The 22,761-nt window shown below is 33.9% G+C and overlaps 3 protein-coding genes across 3 annotated transcripts; 1 reads left to right on the forward strand and 2 right to left on the reverse strand.

Moving 5' to 3' along the window:
• Positions 1-25: 25 nt before the first annotated feature.
• Positions 26-1,465, reverse strand: LOC106404078. The gene is made up of 2 exons (XM_048759711.1): positions 1,191-1,465; positions 26-842 (listed from the first exon to the last, which is right to left on the reverse strand). Exons 1-2 carry the CDS (start codon positions 1,463-1,465, stop codon positions 26-28), a joined length of 1,092 nt encoding a protein of 363 aa, XP_048615668.1.
• A 980-nt stretch (positions 1,466-2,445) lies between these two features.
• On the reverse strand, positions 2,446-4,281 carry LOC106404518 (transcription initiation factor TFIID subunit 7). Its single transcript, XM_013845242.3, has 5 exons — positions 4,019-4,281; positions 3,540-3,673; positions 3,315-3,434; positions 2,990-3,055; positions 2,446-2,889 (listed from the first exon to the last, which is right to left on the reverse strand). The coding sequence occupies exons 1-5, from the start codon at positions 4,131-4,133 to the stop codon at positions 2,686-2,688; spliced, it is 639 nt and encodes a 212-aa protein (XP_013700696.1). The 5' UTR covers positions 4,134-4,281; the 3' UTR covers positions 2,446-2,685.
• Positions 4,282-18,311: 14,030 nt separating this feature from the next.
• LOC106404080 lies at positions 18,312-21,487 on the forward strand. The gene is made up of 7 exons (XM_048759712.1): positions 18,312-18,974; positions 19,186-19,306; positions 19,385-19,440; positions 19,522-19,731; positions 20,017-20,483; positions 20,560-20,665; positions 20,816-21,487. Exons 1-7 carry the CDS (start codon positions 18,312-18,314, stop codon positions 21,485-21,487), a joined length of 2,295 nt encoding a protein of 764 aa, XP_048615669.1.
• Positions 21,488-22,761: the final 1,274 nt, after the last annotated feature.

Here is a 22,761-nt window from a genome sequence, read left to right on the forward strand (position 1 = left end):
CGACAGTTCCAACTTAGAAGACTCATTAAGCCTTGGACAGTCCCTCATTTGGGACCATCAACGATGTTTTAAGCTTTGAAGGCTTGGGTGCATCCGCCAGTTCTTTTTCTGCTTTCCTTTTCAGAGACAGCTTCTCTTTTGAAGCTTGAGAATCTTCTTTGGAGAGATGATCTTGGTTCTTGTCTTGAACTTTAGCTTTCCTTATGTATTTGCCGGGTCTTTTCCTTGTGGTACCTTTTGCATTACAAGCTCCGGTAGATTCAGTCAAAAGAAAATTGAACTGAGAAACCGTCGAGCTTATAATGTTAGAAGGAACCAATGAGGTTGAAGATTGAGACATACCATGAGCTTGAGGCTGAATATGAAGAGAGCGGCCAGCAGAGATTGCCGCAGACATGAGTTTAGTACCACGATTATCTTGAGGTAAAGATTGTGGTGAAGAGTCCGAATCATATTCAAAGACAAGACCTTTGCCTCTGTTTAAATCATCGGTAACGATTGGAGGAGGTATGAGTTGTAGGATTGACTTTTGCGAAATTGGATCCTTCTCTACTTCTTTGATCGAAGAAATGATTCTTTGTTCTTTGACGCTCCTATCTTCTCCATTAGCCGCTAGTAAATAGATTCGCATTTCTTGTAGCACTTCTGGAGCGATACGAGGTCTTCCAGAAATGGGATGAATCCCAACTTGATCATCAGATAAAATCCCAAACAATGGATCTTTTTCAGAGAGAGATCCAGGAGGTTGTTGTCCTGAAGAGGAAGAACTTGGATTCGCATTGACATCAACATTTGCTTGGAATCTTGTCTTTAGAGGACATTGGTCTCTTGCATGTGTCAATCTTTGACAAATATAGCATCTCTTTTGAACTTTCTCATAGTAGAAATACACAAGTGTGTTGAATACCTCCACGAAGGTTGATAGTTCGGAGTTTGCTTAGAGGTTTTGAGACATCAAGGATGATTTTTGACCCGGACAAAATCATGCCTCTGAGATTTCGTTGGGTCGAAAGTGACAGTATCCACATGTCCAATAAGTTCTCCAATTGTAGTGATCGCAGCTTCAGTGTAGTGATTCACCGGAATGTTCTTGATTTGAACCCAGATCGGGACGTGTTGAAGATAATCAGGTGGGGGGTTTTCCATCCATCGATCAATCGCGAGACCCCATTCATTATATGTTTGCATGCCTTTTTTCCAGAACTTCTTCTAGATCATATGCATGGTTGAAGATGAACTGGAATCTTTCATCAGTGAGAGCAACACCTCTAACCCTGTTTTGTTTCTGCCATTTCCTTGGCATATCAAGGATCAGGCTAGCCATATTTTGGTGAGAAGGGTTGAGAAGACGACCGATGAGACTGTTTGCATTCCTCTTAAAAGAGTAGAATTGAGGAAGATCGGGCATATCAAAAGGAACATCTTCATCGTCTTTAATCGATAAAGCCAACATCGCCTTGTCCATTTCAGATGACATAGTGAGAAGCACAAGGATAAAGGTTCTTAGAAAAAAGATCTTGATGAGATAAACACAGTGTTTTAAGGAAAGGAATTTTGATTTGATCTGAAACCTCTTCCTAATTTTACTTTCACAAGTCGTGGCTTGTCCAATCAATTCTTTGACAAATGACATCCCACTAAACCCTCAAGAAAACAAACTAATTTGGTATGCCATACACTTTCCTTTTTTGTCCTTATAACATGCATTCTTCAAAAAAAAGTAAACAACAAAAACATTGGGGTAAAAATCAATGATAGCATTTCATAGAATTGTATTAAGAATCAAACTATGCCTTGGTGAATTTATACCAACTTATATGATGTATGTCAGATACACATGGATCTATATCTTTTTGTATACAAAGTTATGTACAACTGTCTTCAGGATTTGAACACTCACAAGTGAGAGTTTGCGAGAAGAGAAGAGAAGACAAAGCATTGTCTCTCTTGAAGCGTTAAGACCCATCCTTTAAGGGCTTAAACGCAGCCAAAACAAGGGCTAATTTGCACACAAGAAAACTTAAAGTCCCCACCACCACTCTCTCTTTTGGGGTGATTGCAAATGCAGTGAGAAATCTTCTCCATTGTAACCCTCTAACGGCTCAAATCGACAACCAGAATATTGAGTCTTTCACTGCAGATTTGATTGGAGTTTTTGGATCATGAAGATCCTGGTTGCAATTCAGCAACTGATCTCTTACGAGCGGCAAGTAGAGAAATCCAAATGTTCCACTGGAGAAAGAAAGAGATTGAACTTCCAAGAAGAATGACGATTATACCACAGAGAAGCAGAGAGAGAGAGAGAGACAGAGAGAGTTTCATGTTTATGTACCTTTGTCAAATAGAAGTTTCTTTTAGTTAATCAAAATGTGGTCTTTCACAACAGGTTTATAATCTGCAAGTGTGCTTTCTTATTATATATGATGATGCTAATGGCTCAGAAGCTAGAATCAACAAACTCATAGAAGGTATTATTACCAGACCGGAACACTCTTCTCTTGCTGACAATGAATCAAATAAATGATTAATGGTAACCATATATAGCGGCCAAATTCTTGACATACACACTTATCATAGCTGGGTTCGTTCCTTTAAAACGTTACCCTTATGCAACTTTCCTGGCATTTCGACCATATCCTATAGTATCATATTAGCTTTAGCTGCTGGTTACGTAGATAAGCTCTCTCACATAGAATCATCAGAATCTTCTGATTCACTTCTCTCCGGGTCAGCTTCGGTTGCATTATTATTATTATTGTTAGTATTAGTCCCTGTCTCAGGAGCAGCTTCAGGCTTCTCAGCAGGTGAAGAAGAAGAAGACACTTTCTTGTTTGCATTATTATCACTAGTATTCTCGTTCGCAACTGTTTCCTCTTGTTGCTCATTTGCCTACACACACACACACACACCAAAAAAGTTGAGGTATAAAATGGACCTGACTCACAACTTAATATCAATTTAACCAATAATCAGACTTAAACAAACTAACGTTTCCCATTGTTCCGCCACTCAAGATGTTCAGCAAGTCTCTCTCAACGCGCTGTACAAGCTCCGGCTGCAACATTTTTGACAATAAAGGTTACGTCAAAAGAAGAAACTATCAACGGATTCCAAAACAGCTACATGCATCATCAAGATTCAATCATAACTTTCAAACTAGAATCTACACTACACCCGTTCTTTCTTTCTTTATGTTTTTGTTCTCTCTCAGAAATACAACCCATTGGGGTTTACCACGGATTAACAGAGCTTTTCTTCTTAATGTAACAAGTAATGGCGAACATCTTGATAATATAGAACAAATGCAGGTTTACATTAAGGTCAGGCTCTCGACGGAATCTTCTCTTGCGAGCCTCCTTCATTGGAGGAGTTAAACCATGTCTGTATTCAACTGAATTAGGCGCGGGATCACCCGGATCCCTAACCATTATCATCTGTGCCAAACGAAAGCACTCATTATATGGCTTTTTAAGTCAAACACAAATACATATAGCAGTTGTTTTGAATCATCATTAAGTGAAGTAAATTTGATTTTTTACCTGACCAATATCAGCAGTTTTGACTAGTGCAGAATCATCATAAGTTTTAAAGGACTCCACAACAGCAGGAAGATCCAGGAGAGAAGCCGGGAACTCTTCGTTTCCAATTACAAACGTCCCGCTTCTCCCATCCTCTGCCAACACACAAAACCCAAAGACAATGTTAGACGAATTCTAATCCTAAAACCAGAGATTCCAAGAACGATGCCACAAGAATGTCTTTCTGACAATAATACTGAACTTTACCCAAACAAATCACAATATCAAGTTCCTCTAGGAGACACTGTTAAGATACCCTTTTAAAACAGATTCAAGAAGGAATGTCTTTTGAATGTTACAACAGATTCAAACATTCAAGAAACTTATATCAGCCAACATTCAAGAAGGTATCAAATATCAATCCGTGAATACGATCCAGAGATAGTTTTCCAAGAATTTATTGAAAAAGGATGAAAACTCAAATTGGAGAGGAACCAAACCTGAAAAGCACAAATCTAAAGGGATGTCGTCGGAAGTAGAAGCCTCGTCGCTCAGGAGCCGATCGATTCGCTCTGAAACAGAGGGTGGAACCCTAAGTATGAACTGTTCCTCCATTCTAAAGGTAAGAAGTGCTTTTGGCTTTGACGGAAAAGAGAATCTACTAAATCACAAAAGGATATTATTAACTCTGTTATGTAAGAAATCGGGAAATCAGAAGTTCTGAAGAGAGAGAGAGAGACATGTGAAACCACTATGGGGAACTAAGCTACACGCTAGTCGGCCGGCAATTCCGGACCTAAAAAATTACCGAAAAATCGGGGAATACTCGGGAATTACGCGGAATCTAGTTTTAAATACAATTGTTGTAATATGTTTTAGGGCAAATCTCCAAAATAGCACATTTCTAAGTTTATATCACAAAAATAGCACTCAAAAACTAAAATGACCAAAATAGCACATTTCTAAGTTTATCCTTTAAAAATTTTTATTTTTTTATTTTTCAAAATTTGAAATCTTATCCCTAAACCTCATTTCTCAACTCTAAACCCTAAACTCTAAACTCTAAACCCTAAACCCTAAACTCTAAACCCTAAATCCTAAACCTCACCCTTTAACTCTAAACCCTAAGTTTGTGACTTTTAATAAAACATTAAGTGCTATTTTTGTGACTTTTGATCTTGAGTGCTAGTTTGGGAACAAAAACTTGATTTAGTGCTATTTTTGTCTTTTTCTCTATGTTTTATTCACAGCTATTTTAGGAAAACCAAAATCTATATTATTAAAAAGAAAGACAGATGGAGAAGATAAATCATTTTTAATAGAACAAAATAAATAATTGAGTTTTGTTTGATTAAATTATTTATCTAATAAAATATTATTTATTGTAATATGCATAACAAAAGAGTTAAGTTGTTAGAACATGTAAGCAAAAGTCTAACGAATAAATCTGTTATTCTCAGAAAAGAGAAAAATATTGTTATCACTAAAAAGAAGGAAAAAAACAGGAAGAAAGAAGAAAAACGAGATGTTGGGTTTCAAACCTTTTTATAAGATGAAGGCACTAGGAGCAGGTTACAAACCACTAGACTAAAGTATACTTAAACCAAATTGGCGCCCCTAAAATATTTAATATCGGTGGCGCCTAAAACCCGTAAAGCTCAGGTTTTAGGCGCGGATCAACGCTGATCAACGCGGATCAACGCGGATCAACGTCTACCTACACCGATTTGGGTATGTTTGCTGCGGTCAACCTCCGAACAACACTTAAGTGGCTAGACAGCCGCGTTTTTGAATAAGGTGTGAAACCAACAGTCTAGAAAAAAAATACTCTTTTGGCAAAATTTCCTTTTATTAATTTACTATTTCACCCTATAAGTTTCAGTTTTTTATTTTCTGACCCAAATTGCACCAATATGCTTTTTAATTTATTGCTTTATATTCCTCTAAATATTGATAATAACTTTATGAACCTAAATTAGACTTTAGGAAACTTTTAAAAGGAATTTTTTTATAACATCCTAGTTTTATTGATATCAAATTAATGTAACATATTACATGAATCAGAAATTAAATCATACATGTTGTTAAGAAGAACTTTTAACAGAGATACATGGCCGGTTCAACACTTTTATGGGCCTTAGGGCAAAAAAAAAAAATTTTACTCTCTAAAATTTATATACATATAATATTTAAAATATTTTTAAAATTTAATCAGTAATATTTTGTATATTTTGTAATGAAAATAAAACTATATACATATCAAATAATTTTGAGCCCTTTTCAATTTTATTTATTATTTATTATATATAAAAATATAGATTTATATAAAAAATGGACCCTTTAATTATTATTATACAGGGGGACACGGGCTTGGACCCGGGGCGGTCGCACCGCTTGTCCCCCCCCCCCCCCCCCCCCCCCACTAATGAGCCGGCCCTGTCAGAGATAGCAATAAAATGATACTTTCTAACGCATTCATAGGATAGACTAATTCGCTAGTTTTATTCCACTTTAAGATCTTTCTTTTGGTTCTCAATTCTTGTGAGTACATGTATTTTTCTCTAAGAAGATCATTGGATGCGATTCATCTATTACATCGCAATTCGTTCCAAACACTCACATCGAAGGAGATAACATATTTTTTGCAACAATCCATGGGATTGAAATTCTTTTGCTTTGAAACCAATAAAGCTATCTATTCTCTTATATTGCCTCGTCAATATAAATGGGTGATACTCGGATTCCAAATTCGCTGATCAAAACACAACATAATTATATGGAAATTATGCTCCATTCCTTCCATCGGTTGGAATTGTTTAAAGCCATTGTGATCTAAAGGACACAGAGATACGCAGATAAATGCGAACAGAGGGGATCGAACCGTATTCACCAAAAATAAACATTCCCGAAGGGTGAAATACGCTCAAGCCCAATCCTAATTGTAACTTTTTGTAGATTTCTAAAAAAATTCAAAACAAAAACGGATGAGAAAATCATGAATATTGCTATCATAATTGAAGCTTTCCGATGAAGAAAACCACAAGCAATTTGGATTGATGAAAGGAACTGTTTTTAGGTATTTCCCCCAAACACTGAAGAGAATTTGATGAAGACATCAATGGTGATTTGTTACGAAATGAACAAAAAATAGACAAAAAATAAAAACAACTAACGGCCTAAGCCGCCGAAAACTGATTTAGATGTGGTGAGTTGCAGGGAATGAAAAGTCGCACTCAGGCCATCTCCAACATTGACACCAAAACATCAAATTTAGTGTAATTTCATCTTCAACAAGACACCAAAGTTAACACCATCCCACCAAATTTGGTGTAATTCATCATACCAAATCTTTAAAATGCAAATTTTATCATGGAGGTGCTCTAATGGCCTTTAATAAACCAGAGAAAGCATGAAATAATGTAACACGTTGAAAAGCTTCAAGTTCTTTGGGTGATGTTTTTTTGTTTGCTATTTATTTCGTCAAGATTTTCAAGTTTATTCCTTCTCCGAGGTATTAATCATTTTCTTATTATTGTGTTAAGTTCCACTCTTTTTTTTCCTGAAACATTCTATCATATTTAGTAGCATATTGAATATCCTATGTGATAAGAACTTAACAATTTCAGAATTCACAAGTTTCTATACGGCTGAAGGTCAGCTCGTGTACCATTACATGGCACTTAAGTTAAATCGGATTAGCTCTTCCTTGACCGGTAAAAAGGCTTTTTGTTTCTTCGAACAAGAGTTTGGACCCGAACAGAGCCGATCCATCTCTCAAGTTAGCTATGGAGATCCGAAATGAACTGAGGAGAATACAAGCATTTGCATGAGTGAATACCCAACGTATAGCACTTAGCCAAGTTCATTCTCAAATAAATGGTTTCACATTTAAAAGTCTAATGTAAATGGTGACTACTTGATTGTGTATAGAATCTTACACATTGATGTTAGTTGATTAAGATTCAGTTCAGCGCATTCATATCTTCCTTGAACTTAACCATTGCAGCTCCTGGCAACGTAACCATGACTTGAACCCTTTAATCATTAAGTTCATATTAATGATAGCTTTCCTGTATGCTTCTTTTATGAGCTTCAATCTGTTGGAGAAGTATGTGAAAGAGTGGATCCTACATGAAAAATATGCATGAGCTGAGCTCAGAGCCTATGTACTCCCCCTGAGCAGCAACCATCATGAACTAAGAAATGATTTTGTCTGGTACATTAATAGTGTTGGGAAAATTTACCGGATAATGTTTAAGATAGCCTTTGTATATTAAGACTAGAGCTTTGTATTTGGAGACCTTTCTAAAACATGTTTCTCTTTATTTGTTTTTCTTTTACTTGATTCTTGATGATTATTACAAGTGAACTAAGCACTCATATTTATACTAAGGTAACTGCTAGCTATTTCTAGAAATTCTCTTGATCTTATCTACATCTTCTACGCACTTCTTCGTCTTGGACTTCTTGGGTTAAGGTTTGATTGTGCTTTGATTAATCTTGGGATAGTGAAGAAAACCCAACAAATAGTTTATTCGACTCACTTCATTATAATCATTATATATCTAACAATTTCTTATAGTGAGAACTCTAATAGGTATTTTTACAAAAAAAAAAGGGAACTCAAATAGGTAAAGATGAGGAATTGGATTATAACTAAGACTTAATTAGTTTTTGTTATTTCTATTTGACATATATTTTAGATAGTAAAAACAATAAAGTTTAATTTAAATAGCTTCAAAGTCATAAATTATTTTATTTTTTAATGCTGTAAAATATACATATATATGTACTCAAATAAAATAATATATAAACTTAAATTTTATTTAAATTTTATGCAAAAAACCCGGGTGTAGCCCGGAAAAGTTTCTAGTTCTTATAACAATTTGACAGTCTGTTACTACTATTTTATAGGCAATGTTTTAGAGTGACATTTAAATACGAGGAAAAAATCATTTTTAGAAACAATTACAGATATTTTTCAATTCTTTAATTACCGATTTTTTTCAATTATTTAAAAGGTTCATATTTTGTGATTCAAGCAATTAAAGACAAAAAACGTCATAACCACTTCGACCAAACATAATTAATAGTAAATGTGCTAGAGTGACAGTCTTGGTTAACTATGTTAAAAAAAAAGAATTTACTAACTCAACAAAGCAATGATGCCACAAAGTTAAAATATTATTTTTAAAAAAAAATAGATAGTTAAAATACTAAGTAATATAAACAGTAAATGCAATATTATTTATCAGACACAATATAAGATTTTGTTTAATATAAAAAGTTTCTACAATAATTTAAAGTGTCACTGTAGTTAATGGTAACTGTTTTTATATTAATTTAAAAGGTGTATATGTTAAAGGGTGCTAATAAAGGATTTCAGTTTTAAAAAGCAATGATAAAAAAATACCCTTTAAAAAACTTGTGTTTTTTTCAATCATATAATTATTAAAAACAATTAATAATAAAATATTATGTATTTTCAACCCTGTAACTATTGAAAATGGTTGAGGAAAAATGTTTAGATATGTTTATTTTAATTAAATTTGAGATTGTGTATTTCAGTAATTCAACAAATCGTATTATACCGAGAAGAAAATCTGTTTAAAATAATATGAATTAGTTTATTTGAGATTTTGTATATATTTTTTATATAACTCTCTCTAACTTAAGCCTAGGCATTTACTCGAATCCAAAAAAATTGATCGGATCCGGGTCCAAGGAAATGTATATATTGGGTATTTTTTTGGACCTATATATCTTGGTTTAGTTTGGATCCTACCCAGGATTCGGTCGGGTACCCAAAGTACATGAAGTATTTTGAGTATATTAGGTACATTTGAGTATTTCAGATATGTTTTTGGTATTATAGATATTCATTTTTTTTTTTTGGGTTTGAGTTTTCAGTTATACTTTCATGTTTCAGGTAAAATTCCAAATTAAAAAAAAAGATATTTTGAATATTCAGATATAAGTTTGGCTATTTTCAGTATTTTTGGGTTATATCTCGAAAAGCATTTTAGATCTTTTTCGGGTATTTTAATATATTTTGAGTATTTGGTAGATTTTCTAATACTTTTCAAGTTTCAGATCACTCTGTAACTTTTCAGGTATTTCTAATCTTTTTTCAGACTTAAAATATCTGAACAGACCTAGGCCTGCTATGTACCCAAATATTACATGTATTTAATAGGGGTTTTTGCCAAAACTAACCCACAACTTGATTTTAATCCCAAACCTATACCCAAACTTGAATCAAATGCAAAACTAACCTAAAAGCCTAGTGAAATTACAGCTCAACCCCTTGTGACCAAACAAAAAAACAGAAGCCATTTTTACGAATATAGCCCCAGTAAATCGTCTGAGTCGTCTGAGATGTTGGAAGTCGTCTGGACGACTGAAGTGTAAGTCGTCTGGTACCAGTTTATTTTAAAAATAATTTATAAATCTTGTAAAAAAATATTTTGATGCGTGAAAAATAAAAATCAAGTAATTATAAACTGTTTTAAGTGATATAAATTAAAATATGATAAAATTGATTTGTTTTGAAGATAGATGAGTGGAAGTAGTGAATCATGAAATACTTTGGTTTAGGAGTTTGGCAAACATATGTTGTAATATTGTATGTATTGTTAGGGTTAGATTTTGGAAAACTAAAATGTTTTTTTCAAAAATTAGTTTTCACCTATATGTGTTTATTTCTGTGTATAGTAAACACTTTTCAAGTTTGATTTGGTTTTATGAAGTGTTTAATTAGATAATTAAGTTTAGGGGTTATGTTTAGGGTGTGGACGACTTATATTTCAGTCGTCTGTTGAATAATTTACCCGGACGATGTATATTTCAGTCGTCCACATCGTACCGAACCTTTAATTTTACCAATGTACGTTTTAACCTAACCGGATCATTTTACTCGGATGACTTACATTTCAGTCGTCTGGTGAAGAAATTAAAACAGACGACTTACATGTAAGTTGTCCAAATATTCCCGCCTAAATTTTTTTAAAAAAAATATTTTTCCGCTTAAATAATTTAAACCAGACGACTTACTTGTAAGTCGTCTGGAAAGTCTTCTATTTTAGTTTCCCGCTAAAAATATTTAATTTCCCACTAAAAATATTAAACTCTTCTGGACGACTAACATGTAAGTCGTCTGTTTTAATTTCTTCAAGAGACGACTGAAATGTAAGTCGTCTAGGAAGTCGTCTGAGTCAAAAATATTTAACCTAATTGGATTTTTTGTCTCCCTATATAAAGAAAAATTTACACATTCTCTCTCCTCCTCTCAAATGGCTGCAACAAAAATGTAATGTTCATCATTCTAAAACTCTCCAACCTCTCTCAAATCTCTTTGACTTGAAAACACCAAACTTTATATGAATTTTTCAGTTTTGTCTCATGTATTTCTTACTAATCTATCTCTTTTGCAGGTTTTTAATCAAATGGTACTCATCTTCCACTAATTTAAAGGTAGATCTATTAATTTTAGATATGTATATTTGTGTGTTCTATAAATGTAGATTTATCTAATCTTCCACTCATTTTCTCTATTTTTAAGTTATTTGAACGTTTTTGGATATGCAGGTTTTTCAGATCTGGAAGACTTCTGAGACGACTTACTTGTTAGTCGTCTGGAAGTCGTCTGGACTTCTTGGAAGTCTTCTGACAAAGTCATCTGGACTTCCAGGAAGTCGTCTGGATTTTTCTGAGCGTTTTGGTAAGTTCTTATGTCTGATTTTTCTTCATTTGGTAACTTCTTGTTGTATAAAGTTCTTACTTTTTTCCCAAACTAAAACTCTTCAAACCCACTCTAATCTCTTTGACTTGAAAACACCAAACTTTATATGAATTTTTCAGTTTTGTCTCATGTCTTTCTTACTAATCTATCTTTTTTGCAGGTTTTTAATTAGATGGTACTCATCTTCCACTAATTTAAAGGTAAATATATTATTTTTAGATATGTATTTTTGTGTGTTCTGTAAAGGTAGATTTATCTAATCTTCCACTCATTTTTTCTGTTTTTAAGTCATTTGAACGTTTTTGAATATGCAGGTTTTTCAGATCTGGATTTAATATGCAGGTTTTTCAGATCTGGAAGACTTCTGGGACGACTTACTTGTTAGTCGTCTGGAAGTCGTCTGGAAGTCGTCTGGAAGTCTTCTGAAAGTCGTCTGGACTTCCTAAAGTCTTCTGGACTTCCTGTAAAGTCTTCTGGACTTCCTGTAAAGTCGTCTGGAAGTCGTCTGAACTTCCTAAAAGTCTTCTGACAAAGTCGTCTGAACTTCCTGGAAGTCGTCTGGACTTCTTAGAAGTCGTCTGGACTTCTTAAAAGTCGTCTGGTCTTTTCTACTCAAGTGGAATCCAAGCTTGTCTTTGTAGATGAATGATCTATAATATTTTTGTTTGTGGTCTGTTTTGTGAATTGCATGTCTACTCTTTTAGTTGTGAATTTTTTGTAAAATCAGTAATAATGTTTTCCAAGATGTATTAAATGTGCTAACAATGTGTTTACACATTTACAAATCAATGAAATAATAGACTTCAGTAGCATTTTTCTTATCTTTGGATCTCTCATATGCAGTAATAAACTCCAATGGCCTTTTCTCATATTAATAAACAAGAATGTTGGTAGCTTCATATTGATACAACATTTTAAGAAGCATTTAACCCTTCTTCCAGCTCATAACAATAATCATCATTATTGTCTATAACAATAATACTTAAGAGATAGAAACAAATTATAGTAACTAGTCAAAGCATATCATATTTTTTTTTATAAGTTTGCGTTGAAAAACTTAGTCAAATTTAGTAAAACTAAGGGAGAGAACATATTTTGTAAATATGAGTTTTACATATCTTGAAGTTACTCATCACTCTTAAAAATACAAGTTATTCAAAAACTAAAGTAGAAGACTTAAAAACTAGCGGAGAAGACGCGGACGACTTCAATCTAAGTTGACGACTAAACTATACGTCGTCTGGTCAACGCAGAGGTTATTTTTGCAATTGACTTTGAAATCTGTTATTTTGGACGACTGAAAAATCAGTCGTCATAGGTTAGTTTTGCATTTGACTGGATTATTTCAGAAGTTTGACTTTTCTGGACGACTTACATTTCAGTCGTCTAGTGAAAATTAAAATAATAATATTTTTTTAAAAGTAGACGACTTACAGTTAAGTCGTCATATGTTAGTTTTGAAATTGAAAAAAAAAACTTCAAGATTTAATTATATACAGACGACTTATAATTCAGTCGTCCACGAGACGACTGAAATGTAAGTCGTCCAGGATTTACGAGGTTTGACCAGAATCTCGAAAAAAAATCCTCGACGACTTACAAGTAAGTCGTCTGGTGGACGACTGCATTATAAGTCGTCTGTGTATAATTAAATCTTGAAGCTTTTTTTCAATTGCAAAACTAACCTATGACTACTTAATTGTAAGTCGTTTACTTTTAAAAAAATATTATTATTTTAATTTTCGACAGACGACTGAAATGTAAGTCGTCTGGGGAAGTCAAACTTCTGTAATTATCCAGTCAAATGCAAAACTAACCTATGACGACTGAAATGTAAGTCGTCTAGGTTCTTTGGAATTTGTTTTGAAACCAAACAATAGTAGACGACTTAACTTTCAGTCGTCTCAGGTTACAGATTTCAAAGTCAATTGCAAAAATAACCTTTGCGTTGACCAGACGACTTCCAGGTAAGTCGTCTACAGCTAGACGACTTCCAGGTAAGTCGTCTACAGCCAGACGACTTCCCAAGTAAGTCGTCTGACGAACAGATCTGGAAAAAAACTCGATGTCATACCTTAAATTGGTGAGATAAGTTCCTTAGCATACATAAGGCTTCTCCAAGCACACAGAATCACAAACGAAAGTCACCCACCCAGAATCGTTAGCTTCTATGACTCTATGAACCATAAAAATTTTAGAATCAAAATCTTGGGTTTTTTTAGCTCATTGTGGAGAGAAAGTGAGAGATATGTTGTGTTTAGTTCACAAGAATGGAAAAAGAAGAAGGGTAAATCGATTTTGAGAGCATTAAGAGCTTCAAATTGGTTTTTCATGGTGGTTGTGGTATTGATGACAATGACAATCTTGTAATTACTTGAAGATGATGAGGGTGAGAGAGTAAAGATGTCATTTTCGAAAAAAAAAAAAATTGATGGCATTTTCGTAAATTATATGAACTTGTGGGGTGAATAGGGCAAAACCAATTTTCCAAAAAAAAAGAGGTTAGTTTTGTGTTTGACTTTAAGTTGTAGGTCAATTTTGCAAAAAACCCTATTTAATATGTATCTGAGTTATGATTCCAAACCAATCCTGACATGAAAAAAAATTCAAATATCTATTTGGGTCCAATTCCAAATGTTTAGGACCCAAAAAATCCAGATATAAAGGAATCGACCCGGATACTTAAACCTACTCTCTCGTTATATTTGGTATGTATTTTATAAGATTTATATTTGTTAAATTGAATGGCTTAAGATTTACTTGGTAGATTTTTTTTAACTAATTCAATAGAACATATTTGTAGGGATTTTAATAGTTTTAAAATTTTCTTAATATTTTTTGTCAATATAATGTTTTTTATAAAAATTAAGTTAACGTATATATATATATATATATATACAATTTTGTTTTAACATATGATTTGTGAAAGTGCTTTTATTAAATTTGATTTTGGAAATATTTGAAACTATATAATGTAAGATGTCATGGTACAATATGTTTAATGATATTATTAGTTGATGTATGGAATGTGGAATATTAGTTTAGCTTAAATATGATTGTGATCGTAGTGACTTTAATATCCACGCACAACAAATGATTGTGATCCCACGTTATTAGGGGATTTTATTAATTTTTCATGGTAACACAAATAGATAAATGCGTTGTTAGAGTTATTGATTGTATATAATTAGAGTAATTAATTGTATGACAAAAAAAATTTTGAATCTAGTGAAAGGGTCCAACAACCTTTAATAAGTATATTTTTTAAAACTCCTTATGTTTTAATAGTATAGATAATGTAAATATTTAGGCTTTTGGGACATGAAAAATGTTAGTTACTCTATCTTGCATCACCTGGTTCTAACTATAAACTTGGCCTTTACTTCCTCATCTCCAAAAAGCATGGACTCAACATTTACCGACAACGAATATTTCACACTACTGTGTTTAAACATAATCTTTTTATAACATGTTTTAATTTGCTGACCCTAGTTTACTACGTAAACTGTAAAGGAGCATTAAGCATCACGCATCCATCCAGCTGAGAGACTTGGATTATTTCCGAATCCGACCACAATTGTCTATTATATTAGCCGGATACATATTTATATATTGTTTTGGAGGTTTTATAAATCATGTATGTAAATTTGAACCACGAAACTTGGTCTACATTTGGTTTCACTTCTGAGACAAATATTGTAATATAAGGAAAAACTGAGACAATTCAGTTCTCATCCATTGTAATATTATTTTTTATTAACATTAAATAGTAATATTTTGACAACATATTTTTTTTGGTCTAAAATTTTTGACAACATATTATTACAAGAAACGAAGAACCAATACAATATATCTTGAGGATTATAACCTTAGCTTATACATTTTGCGAAATTGAGCCTTTTCCCATGAAAGACGTATGAACTCTATCAGCTGGACAGAGGTGAGAGGCTGAGAGGCTGAGAGCAAACACCGTCCACGATTTTTCTATAAGTTGCATACGCCAGTGGCCTTTTGTCCAAATACGAATATGCAAGATACATCGAAATCTTTTAAGTCCATCATACATATCCCAATGTATGTAATGCAGCTTCATATTTTCCTTAATTATTTTTACATCAAAAACCATTTTTCATACTTAGATAAGAAAATCATGAATACTTATATTATATAATAATTTGCAGGAAAAAGTGATTAATACATTGGGCAAGATAAATTAATTCTAGCTATCTCATGTGCGCATATACAACATTTGGCATATATATGCAGTAACAAATTATTCGAAACATGGATTATTTTCTAACAAAAGGGAAAGTAGTTTAAACGAAAATGAAGAGAGAAGAACAAATCCACAAATTTCATGAAACTAGATAAAGATGATTATCTTTTCCTCTATATGCATTTTGAACGCTTTGATATTCTTTATCTATAAAAAAAATTCTTCATGATAAGAGGGACATCCGGTTGGATAACACAGAGCTGATCCAACTCAAGTCGATGTTGTTGAAGGATGAATGCGCTTGATATTTGTGATTTGTGTATGTTTTAAACTTTTGTTTTCGTTGATTCTAGTCCTTTTAATCATTTGGTAGTTATGTTATTGTGTTTGGGAGTTGTTTTTCTTATCTTGCATTATAAAGTCTTAGGTTGTGTATAATGCATTTTCATAATATTTTTTTTCAATTTTATAGTGTCAACTGAAGCTTAGGAACATAAGAACTACAATGAAATACATATCTTTTCTGCCGAATCTGCTCTTGGATTAGGTGACAGGAGACAAGTACGTGATGTTATCATTGCTGGTTTTCGCATGTCATCATCAAAAAGCACTTGAAATATAACAATTAATTACTTAAAATAGGTTTTAAATCAATCCATAGTCTTGTATATTTTATCTGAATCCGAAGATCCGAATTGGAACCGACCCCAGAAACCGATTCGGGTCGGTACATGTAATGTCATTTTATCCTACCGGATCTTATATGGAGGATCATGGGTCTTGAATCCGACCTGAACTGAACCCTAGATCCTATAGGGTAATAGTGGATTCTAATTTTAATAATCCTACCCTTAATATCTATTACAAAAAAATTGGTTTTTATTCTTATGGATTTGTGATATATTGGGTATTTAAGTTGCGGGTTACAAAAAGTTGGAGTGCAAATTTGGAATAGGATAAAATAGATTCGAGTTATCCAAATTATACCTGAAATTTATAAAATAAACCTAAAAATTATAAAGTAACTGATCTGAAAACATGAAAAAGTCAAAAATACCTAAAAGACTTGAAAACCAAATCAAATATATCTGAATATAGATGTTCTTTACATGTATAAAAATTGTTTATCCGAACCAACCGGATCCGAGAAGACCCAACTCGAAATCAAACCAATTTTTTTAAATACCTAGTTGGATCCAAATGGCTAGGATCCGAAGAACTCAAACCTGAAAGAACCTAATATAAACCTGACTCGAGGATCCGTTTGTCCATGCCTATTAACACGAATATATTTTGCACATATGAAGGATAATCAAAACTCAAAAGAAATAACAAAATATTTTGGAATTAAATAAAATAACAGTAATAATATTCAACATTCCTTTTACATATAATTTAAAGATTTTTAGGGTTTGTTATAAAATAAGTAAGTCGGTAAGCTGAAAATATATATTTGGTCTAAAAACAGTATGCTGAAAGATACCTTTTTATATGTTTTATGGCTGATCCGGTCGGCTAACGTCTACAGAGTGGACTAGCCAAAAACGTGACATGCTGTCTGATCCGAATTTGGAATACTTTCTGACTATGTCAGAGAATGAACCGATCATCTATTACGGCCCATCATATAAACCACTTGGACCGAAACCCAATCTAATACTGGCGAAGTAATGATAATTTAGTTATAAGGGAAAATCGAACTAATAATGATGTGGATACATGTCAAATCCCAAAAGATTACCACAGTGTTGACAGATACTTTTACAAATATTTTTAGCTTTTACGAAAAAAAAATATCATACAAAATATCATTATATTCCGTCTAGTATCCATTTATGTATCTTTAGAAGTTTGACTACAAATGTTTATGGCTCTTTTTGGCATTTGACTTCAAATGTATGTTGGAACTTTGAGAAATTAATTCAATGCTTTTTGTTTGAGAAAATTACTCAAACTAACTCTCATTTTTCAGTTAATTACTAATCTAACTCTCGTCTATCGACATATGTTAACTAAAGGGGTAAAAGACGGATTAACCCTCTATATTGTTATTTATTTCTATTTTTACATTAATAGAATAAGAAAATTAAAAATAAAATACACATTAATAAAATAACAACACACGATAGGTTTGAGTAAAAAAAATTAGGGTTTATAGTTCCATTGTCGACGAACGTAGACTGCCTCTGAGGGCTTTCGATTTCTCCGTTCCTCCGACTTGCCTCATGTTCACCGGCGTGAAGAGGTTTTGTACAGGAAGAAACACCTTACTCGGAGGAGTCTAGGTTCCGGCGGCTCTTGTCTTCTCCGCTAGTGGAGCTTGTCCGCCAGTTAGATTCACAGTCGTAAGTCTCTGTCCAATATTTATTTCTGGTTTCAGTCTTCCTCTCAGATTTGAATGAATTTCAAAACAATTAATTTTGTTTACAGTCACGGTGGTTTTAGGTTCCGACAAAATTTGAATCAGTTCTAGTTGCTACTGACCACGTTAAACATCAACTCAAGGTCAGTATATGGTTTCAATCTTTGTCCTCAATGTGAAGTCATAAAACAGTATTGATTTAGATTTTTCATTGTTTGTTTGTCAATTTAACATCTATCAGTTCATTTTAGTCAGTGTAACCAACTCTTACATGTTATATAGTGAATATTTATTTGTTATTTATATGCATTTCTCTGTAGTTATTTCATGCTAATGTTACTTTGAACTTTCCATTGCTAGATATGGCCTCAGCTAGCACTACGACTAATTATCCACAACGACTATACAAAAAGGGGAAAACACCTAACCAACAAAAGAGTATGAGTTACTATAGTTATTTGTCAAATTTTCAAAATGGTGGAAGTAGGAGTAGGAAACGACGCATGGGATGCACTGAAGAAGTCATCAGTTGGAGTTTTTCCTAGACTTTACGAGCTTGATTTCATATGGTCTGCAAAGGTTGTTCATTACCTCTTAAAGCATCAGCTGGTAGTTAGAAAGAACTATGAGATATGGTCGTTAATTGATTGGCAGCCGATTCGTCTCTCTTTGTTAGAGTTTGGTGAGATAACTGGTTTGAATTGTGATATGTTTGATGATGGCGACCTTTGCAAAGTTGACCATAAAGAATTTTGGGCAGAACTGAATGTGTGTACAACTGTTGGTCCTAGTCTGAATGAGTTGCAGTTGGTATTGGGAAGATGCAAGAACTGGAGTCTTGAGAAAAGGATTATGGTAGGACGGTTGTGTATTTTGCATATCGCAATATTTGGCATAGCTCCTACACGTCGGATCCCGTTGGAGTGTGCAAAGCGAGTACTTGATTTTGAAGCTTTCGAGAGATATCCATGGGGTCGAGTTGCATGTAAGAGTTTGATACACTCCATTAAGTGTGTCAGTTATGACGCAAAGAAATCATATACAATGGAAGGATTTGTGTACGTGCTACTCATATGGGGATATGAGGCTGTTACTGGCCTAGGAGAGCAGTACGGAAACAAAATTGTTGGGGCAGAAGTTCCTCTCCTTTCATGAGCCGGATCAAGAAAACGGTACGTGTCTGACGACTTCATTAGACAAGAAAAAATCGAACACGAAGATAAGGTACCAAATTTGTAATGTTTTATTTCTTGTTTTTGGTGATTTCTTTACTCTTGTTTTTTTTTTACTTTTATGTTTGTTTTGACTCTTAAATTGAATGAATCTCAAATTCGTTTTTTATTTCCAGGTTCGTGTACGGCATTTCTTTTCACACGTTGACAAGAATTTAGTCCCTAAATGGGATGGTGAGCTTGAAGATGAAAATGTGAACCACTTGATCCGTGATATACTTGATGACTGTGTCAATCGTAAAGCATAGGATTTAGTTGAAACTTCTGTTACGAAGAGGACTAAGCGTAAAGAATCTATCCCCATGAATGTTTCAGAGGATTCAGCAAACAAGGATAAGAAGGCTAAACCTATGGAAGATGGTCGGTATAATGTGAGTACAATATTATATTTTGGTATTAAATACTAGTTGGTATGATAAGATTTTCTAAATTCTTCAATGGTTTTAATGTAGGCTGACGGTAATGATACGCCAAGCACTGCGATGTTGACCATGTTGAAGACCCTGACTGAAAAAGTAGACAACATGAACACCAATATGGCTACTAAATTAATGGCTGGTTTGGATGCAGCAATTGGTACGAAGGTTGATGTCATAATTGGTCCCTTAATTGAGAAAGTCGCCATCTTGGAGATGGAAATGCGAAAGATGAAAGGAAAAATGGTACCTGAAGAAACAAAGAAGCTGCCAACTCCAATGTGAATATCAATGAGGAAGTGACAAGTGATGCTATGGTAAGTTAATTTTAACTTAGTCTTATATTTTTAATTTTGCCTATTAAGATCGTATCTAGTTTTCTAGTTTGTCTGAAAATTGTGAGGAGAGTGTAAAAGTCATAGCAATATTTTGTCTTATCTAATTTACATTACGTGCTAGTATTCGTGATTCTATTAAGTTATGATAATTTTTTCTAGTTCGTGTTTATTGATTAATATTTTTTTTGTGAAGTCTTGGATGGTGGAGATTAAATCCACGTCTCAGGATGGTATACCAGCTCGACATGTTGTTAAGAAAGTAACGAAGACATGCAAAAAAGGTGGAGATATGGGACTTGATAAGAATAATTTGTTTGAGAATAAGGTTTTCAAAACCAAGATACAAGTCCCACATCTACTCGATACTGCCTCTGAGGAAACATGGTCTGATACAAAGCAGCGTGAAAAAATTAGAAAAGTTAGTGATGGCTTAGATGAAATTGCAGCAGCAGCTAGAAAGTTTAATAAGCCTACATCTTCCACGCCTCAGCTGAAGCGCCAAACAAAGTTAGCATCGTCTCAGTTATTTCCATTCATAGGAAATTCTACCGTCAAGCGCATCATCACAGGTGTAATACCATCTGTCTTAGCATATGATCCGTTTGCTGTTGTTGAAGACACTAAAATTCGGAACTTACTACATTTTCTACTGGATGATGAGTATGCTTCTTTTTCTTTTCTCCTGTTGAGCAATGTTTCATTACTATTTGTTTTAAGCTATATAATTTTGTTTTAGGGAGGAACCGGACAGAACCTCTGAATGTAGTGTCGAATTTTATAAAGTGCTTATAACTCCAAGAGAAGAGTGGCGTACACCTACATATTGTTGGCTGACTAACTGGGTAAGCATTATTTCTTTACATATGGCTGACTAACTTCAAGAGATCTCTTTGTTCTTGTTATCTTTTAGAAAATACTGAAAGCATATAGTTATTAGTCTTTTTATTGTTCTTGCTCTAATATATGATTTTGTTTTTAATTATTCTGTTCAGCATATGTGGTCTGCAATGCATATGTTCCATAAGAGATCTCTTTGTGATCCTTTACCGTACCATTCTCAGCGCATTGTGTTTTTGGATCAGTGTGTCATCATCAAACTTGTCAGTGATTTCAAAGAGTTCAACCCTAAAACGTGGAGTGCAACGAATATATATAAGGGTATTTTCAATGGCACATATCCAGCTGACCGCATCACAAACAAGAAGTGGCTTCAAGATGTTGATCATCTGTATGCATGTCATTTCATAAATGGTAATCACTGGGTTGCTTTGGATATTGACTTGGGGAAGGAAACCATTCACGTGTATGACAGCATTCTTAGCATAGTAGAGGACAATAAAGAAATTCGAAATGTTTGTCGGCCTTTTGCGAAGATGATTCCGACGATTCTGAATGCTATGGTTCCTACTACTCTTCGGAAGAAAAGTGATAAACAATTCGCTGTACGAAGACTGAGAACCGTTCCACAAAATGAAAAACCCGGAGACTGTGGTGTTTATACTATAAAGTACATTGAGTGCTTGGCAATTGGTTGCACATTTGAAGGGTTAAGTGATAAAAACATTCCAGATATTCGAAAGAATCTAGCTGCTGAGATTTATGTGCAACGACTGCAAAAGCAATTGGAAATACTGACGACTGCAAAAGCAATTGGAAATATTTGAAAATTTCCATCTTGAGCTGTTGCAGTTAGTAGTGTTCCTTTGTATTTTCCCTGCAGAAATGTACCATCCACGATAATTACCTTTCTCATGTAGGGTAATCCATTGATACTAGCACCAAATGCAAGGAACAAATACTTAAATCTGTGGAGCTCACCGACTTCCAAACGCGTGTAAGTTCCAGGATTCGCTCTTCTTATATGATATAAGATATGTGGGCAAATCTGAATATCCACTCTCCGGGGAACCTCTAACCATATTTCTTGCACATAGAAGTGTCCTATGGGATTTCCAATAATCCATCTAGTTATAATTTTTTAAAAGAAAAACATGTTAGCCACATCATAATATATATGTTCAATCAAAACAAAAATAATAAAATAATGTCATTTGATAGACATACCTTGACACCAAATCTCATGTTTAAGGCGTCCCGACATGTTTTGGGAGAACTTTTGAATCAACACCTCCGACATAGTCCACATACAATAATGCAAGAATTTCTGGAGTTGCTTGTCGGGCACGAGCAGAACGCTCTGTAACAGAACATGAGTGTTCTGGATTGTACACCCGAATAGTAAACTGAGTAGATTCTCCAATTGTGGTGGCTCTTACTCTCCATGTACAGCTTTCAACCCAACACTTGATCACTAATATATCTGGCCTCGATACATCCACTTTAAAGTCAAATTGCTGAAGGACTGACCATATCTTCAACCTAGTCTCCAATGCATCTTTTGTGTCATATCGTTGTCCAACAGCTAGATTCAGCGAATCTAACTCTAACTTAGCATGTTGAGTAATGCTTTTTGCATGAGCGCTCGCGTACGTGGATTCACTCTTCGTACTTGGTGATTTTTTATTTTTGTCTTCTTCAACTTGTATCCCGTACGATGTGAAGTCTTCATCCCCCGAAGATGCTCCATCTGAATCATCACAATAATCAAATATATCATCTTCCTCATCACTTACAGTGACTTCTTCGGCAGCTACATCATCATCTTCTTCCTCCAAATCTATTTCCTTAAGTTCAAGACAAATTCTCATCGGTTCGGTCTTTAGTTGCTCCAAAAATCCAGAAAATTGTCTTTGATTTCCGATATCTATAGGCGGTGTGTTTTGTGGTAATGTCAACAAAACCTTTTTTGGATACATGTAGCTCAATTCCACCTTGTAATTTTGTGTATCGGCTTTGTACTCTCTGATCACCATCTGAACAAAATCTTCATAGCAAATCCTATCGTTTACTTCTATAACTTTGCTCTCTTTTTTCTTGT

Source organism: Brassica napus, chromosome C6, assembly GCF_020379485.1.
Source record: "Brassica napus cultivar Da-Ae chromosome C6, Da-Ae, whole genome shotgun sequence".
NCBI classification, from domain to species: domain Eukaryota; kingdom Viridiplantae; phylum Streptophyta; class Magnoliopsida; order Brassicales; family Brassicaceae; genus Brassica; species Brassica napus.

What these genes read in the sequence shown, in the direction of transcription:
- LOC106404080 (XM_048759712.1), top strand. Translation starts at nt 18,312, where the DNA reads ATGGTGGAAGTAGGAGTAGGAAACGACGCATGGGATGCACTGAAGAAG. An exon ending in GAAAGATGAAAGGAAAAATG is followed by an intron (nt 19,732 to 20,016) that starts GTACCTGAAGAA and finishes TTTTTTGTGAAG; the next exon opens with TCTTGGATGGTGGAGATTAA. An exon ending in CATTTTCTACTGGATGATGA is followed by an intron (nt 20,484 to 20,559) that starts GTATGCTTCTTT and finishes ATTTTGTTTTAG; the next exon opens with GGAGGAACCGGACAGAACCT.
- LOC106404518 (XM_013845242.3), bottom strand. Translation starts at nt 4,133, where the DNA reads ATGGAGGAACAGTTCATACTTAGGGTTCCACCCTCTGTTTCAGAGCGA. An exon ending in TTTAGATTTGTGCTTTTCAG is followed by an intron (nt 3,674 to 4,018) that starts GTTTGGTTCCTC and finishes GTGTGTTGGCAG; the next exon opens with AGGATGGGAGAAGCGGGACG. An exon ending in AAACTGCTGATATTGGTCAG is followed by an intron (nt 3,435 to 3,539) that starts GTAAAAAATCAA and finishes CGTTTGGCACAG; the next exon opens with ATGATAATGGTTAGGGATCC.
- LOC106404078 (XM_048759711.1), bottom strand. Translation starts at nt 1,465, where the DNA reads ATGGACAAGGCGATGTTGGCTTTATCGATTAAAGACGATGAAGATGTT. An exon ending in GAAGAAGTTCTGGAAAAAAG is followed by an intron (nt 843 to 1,190) that starts GCATGCAAACAT and finishes TATTTGTCAAAG; the next exon opens with ATTGACACATGCAAGAGACC.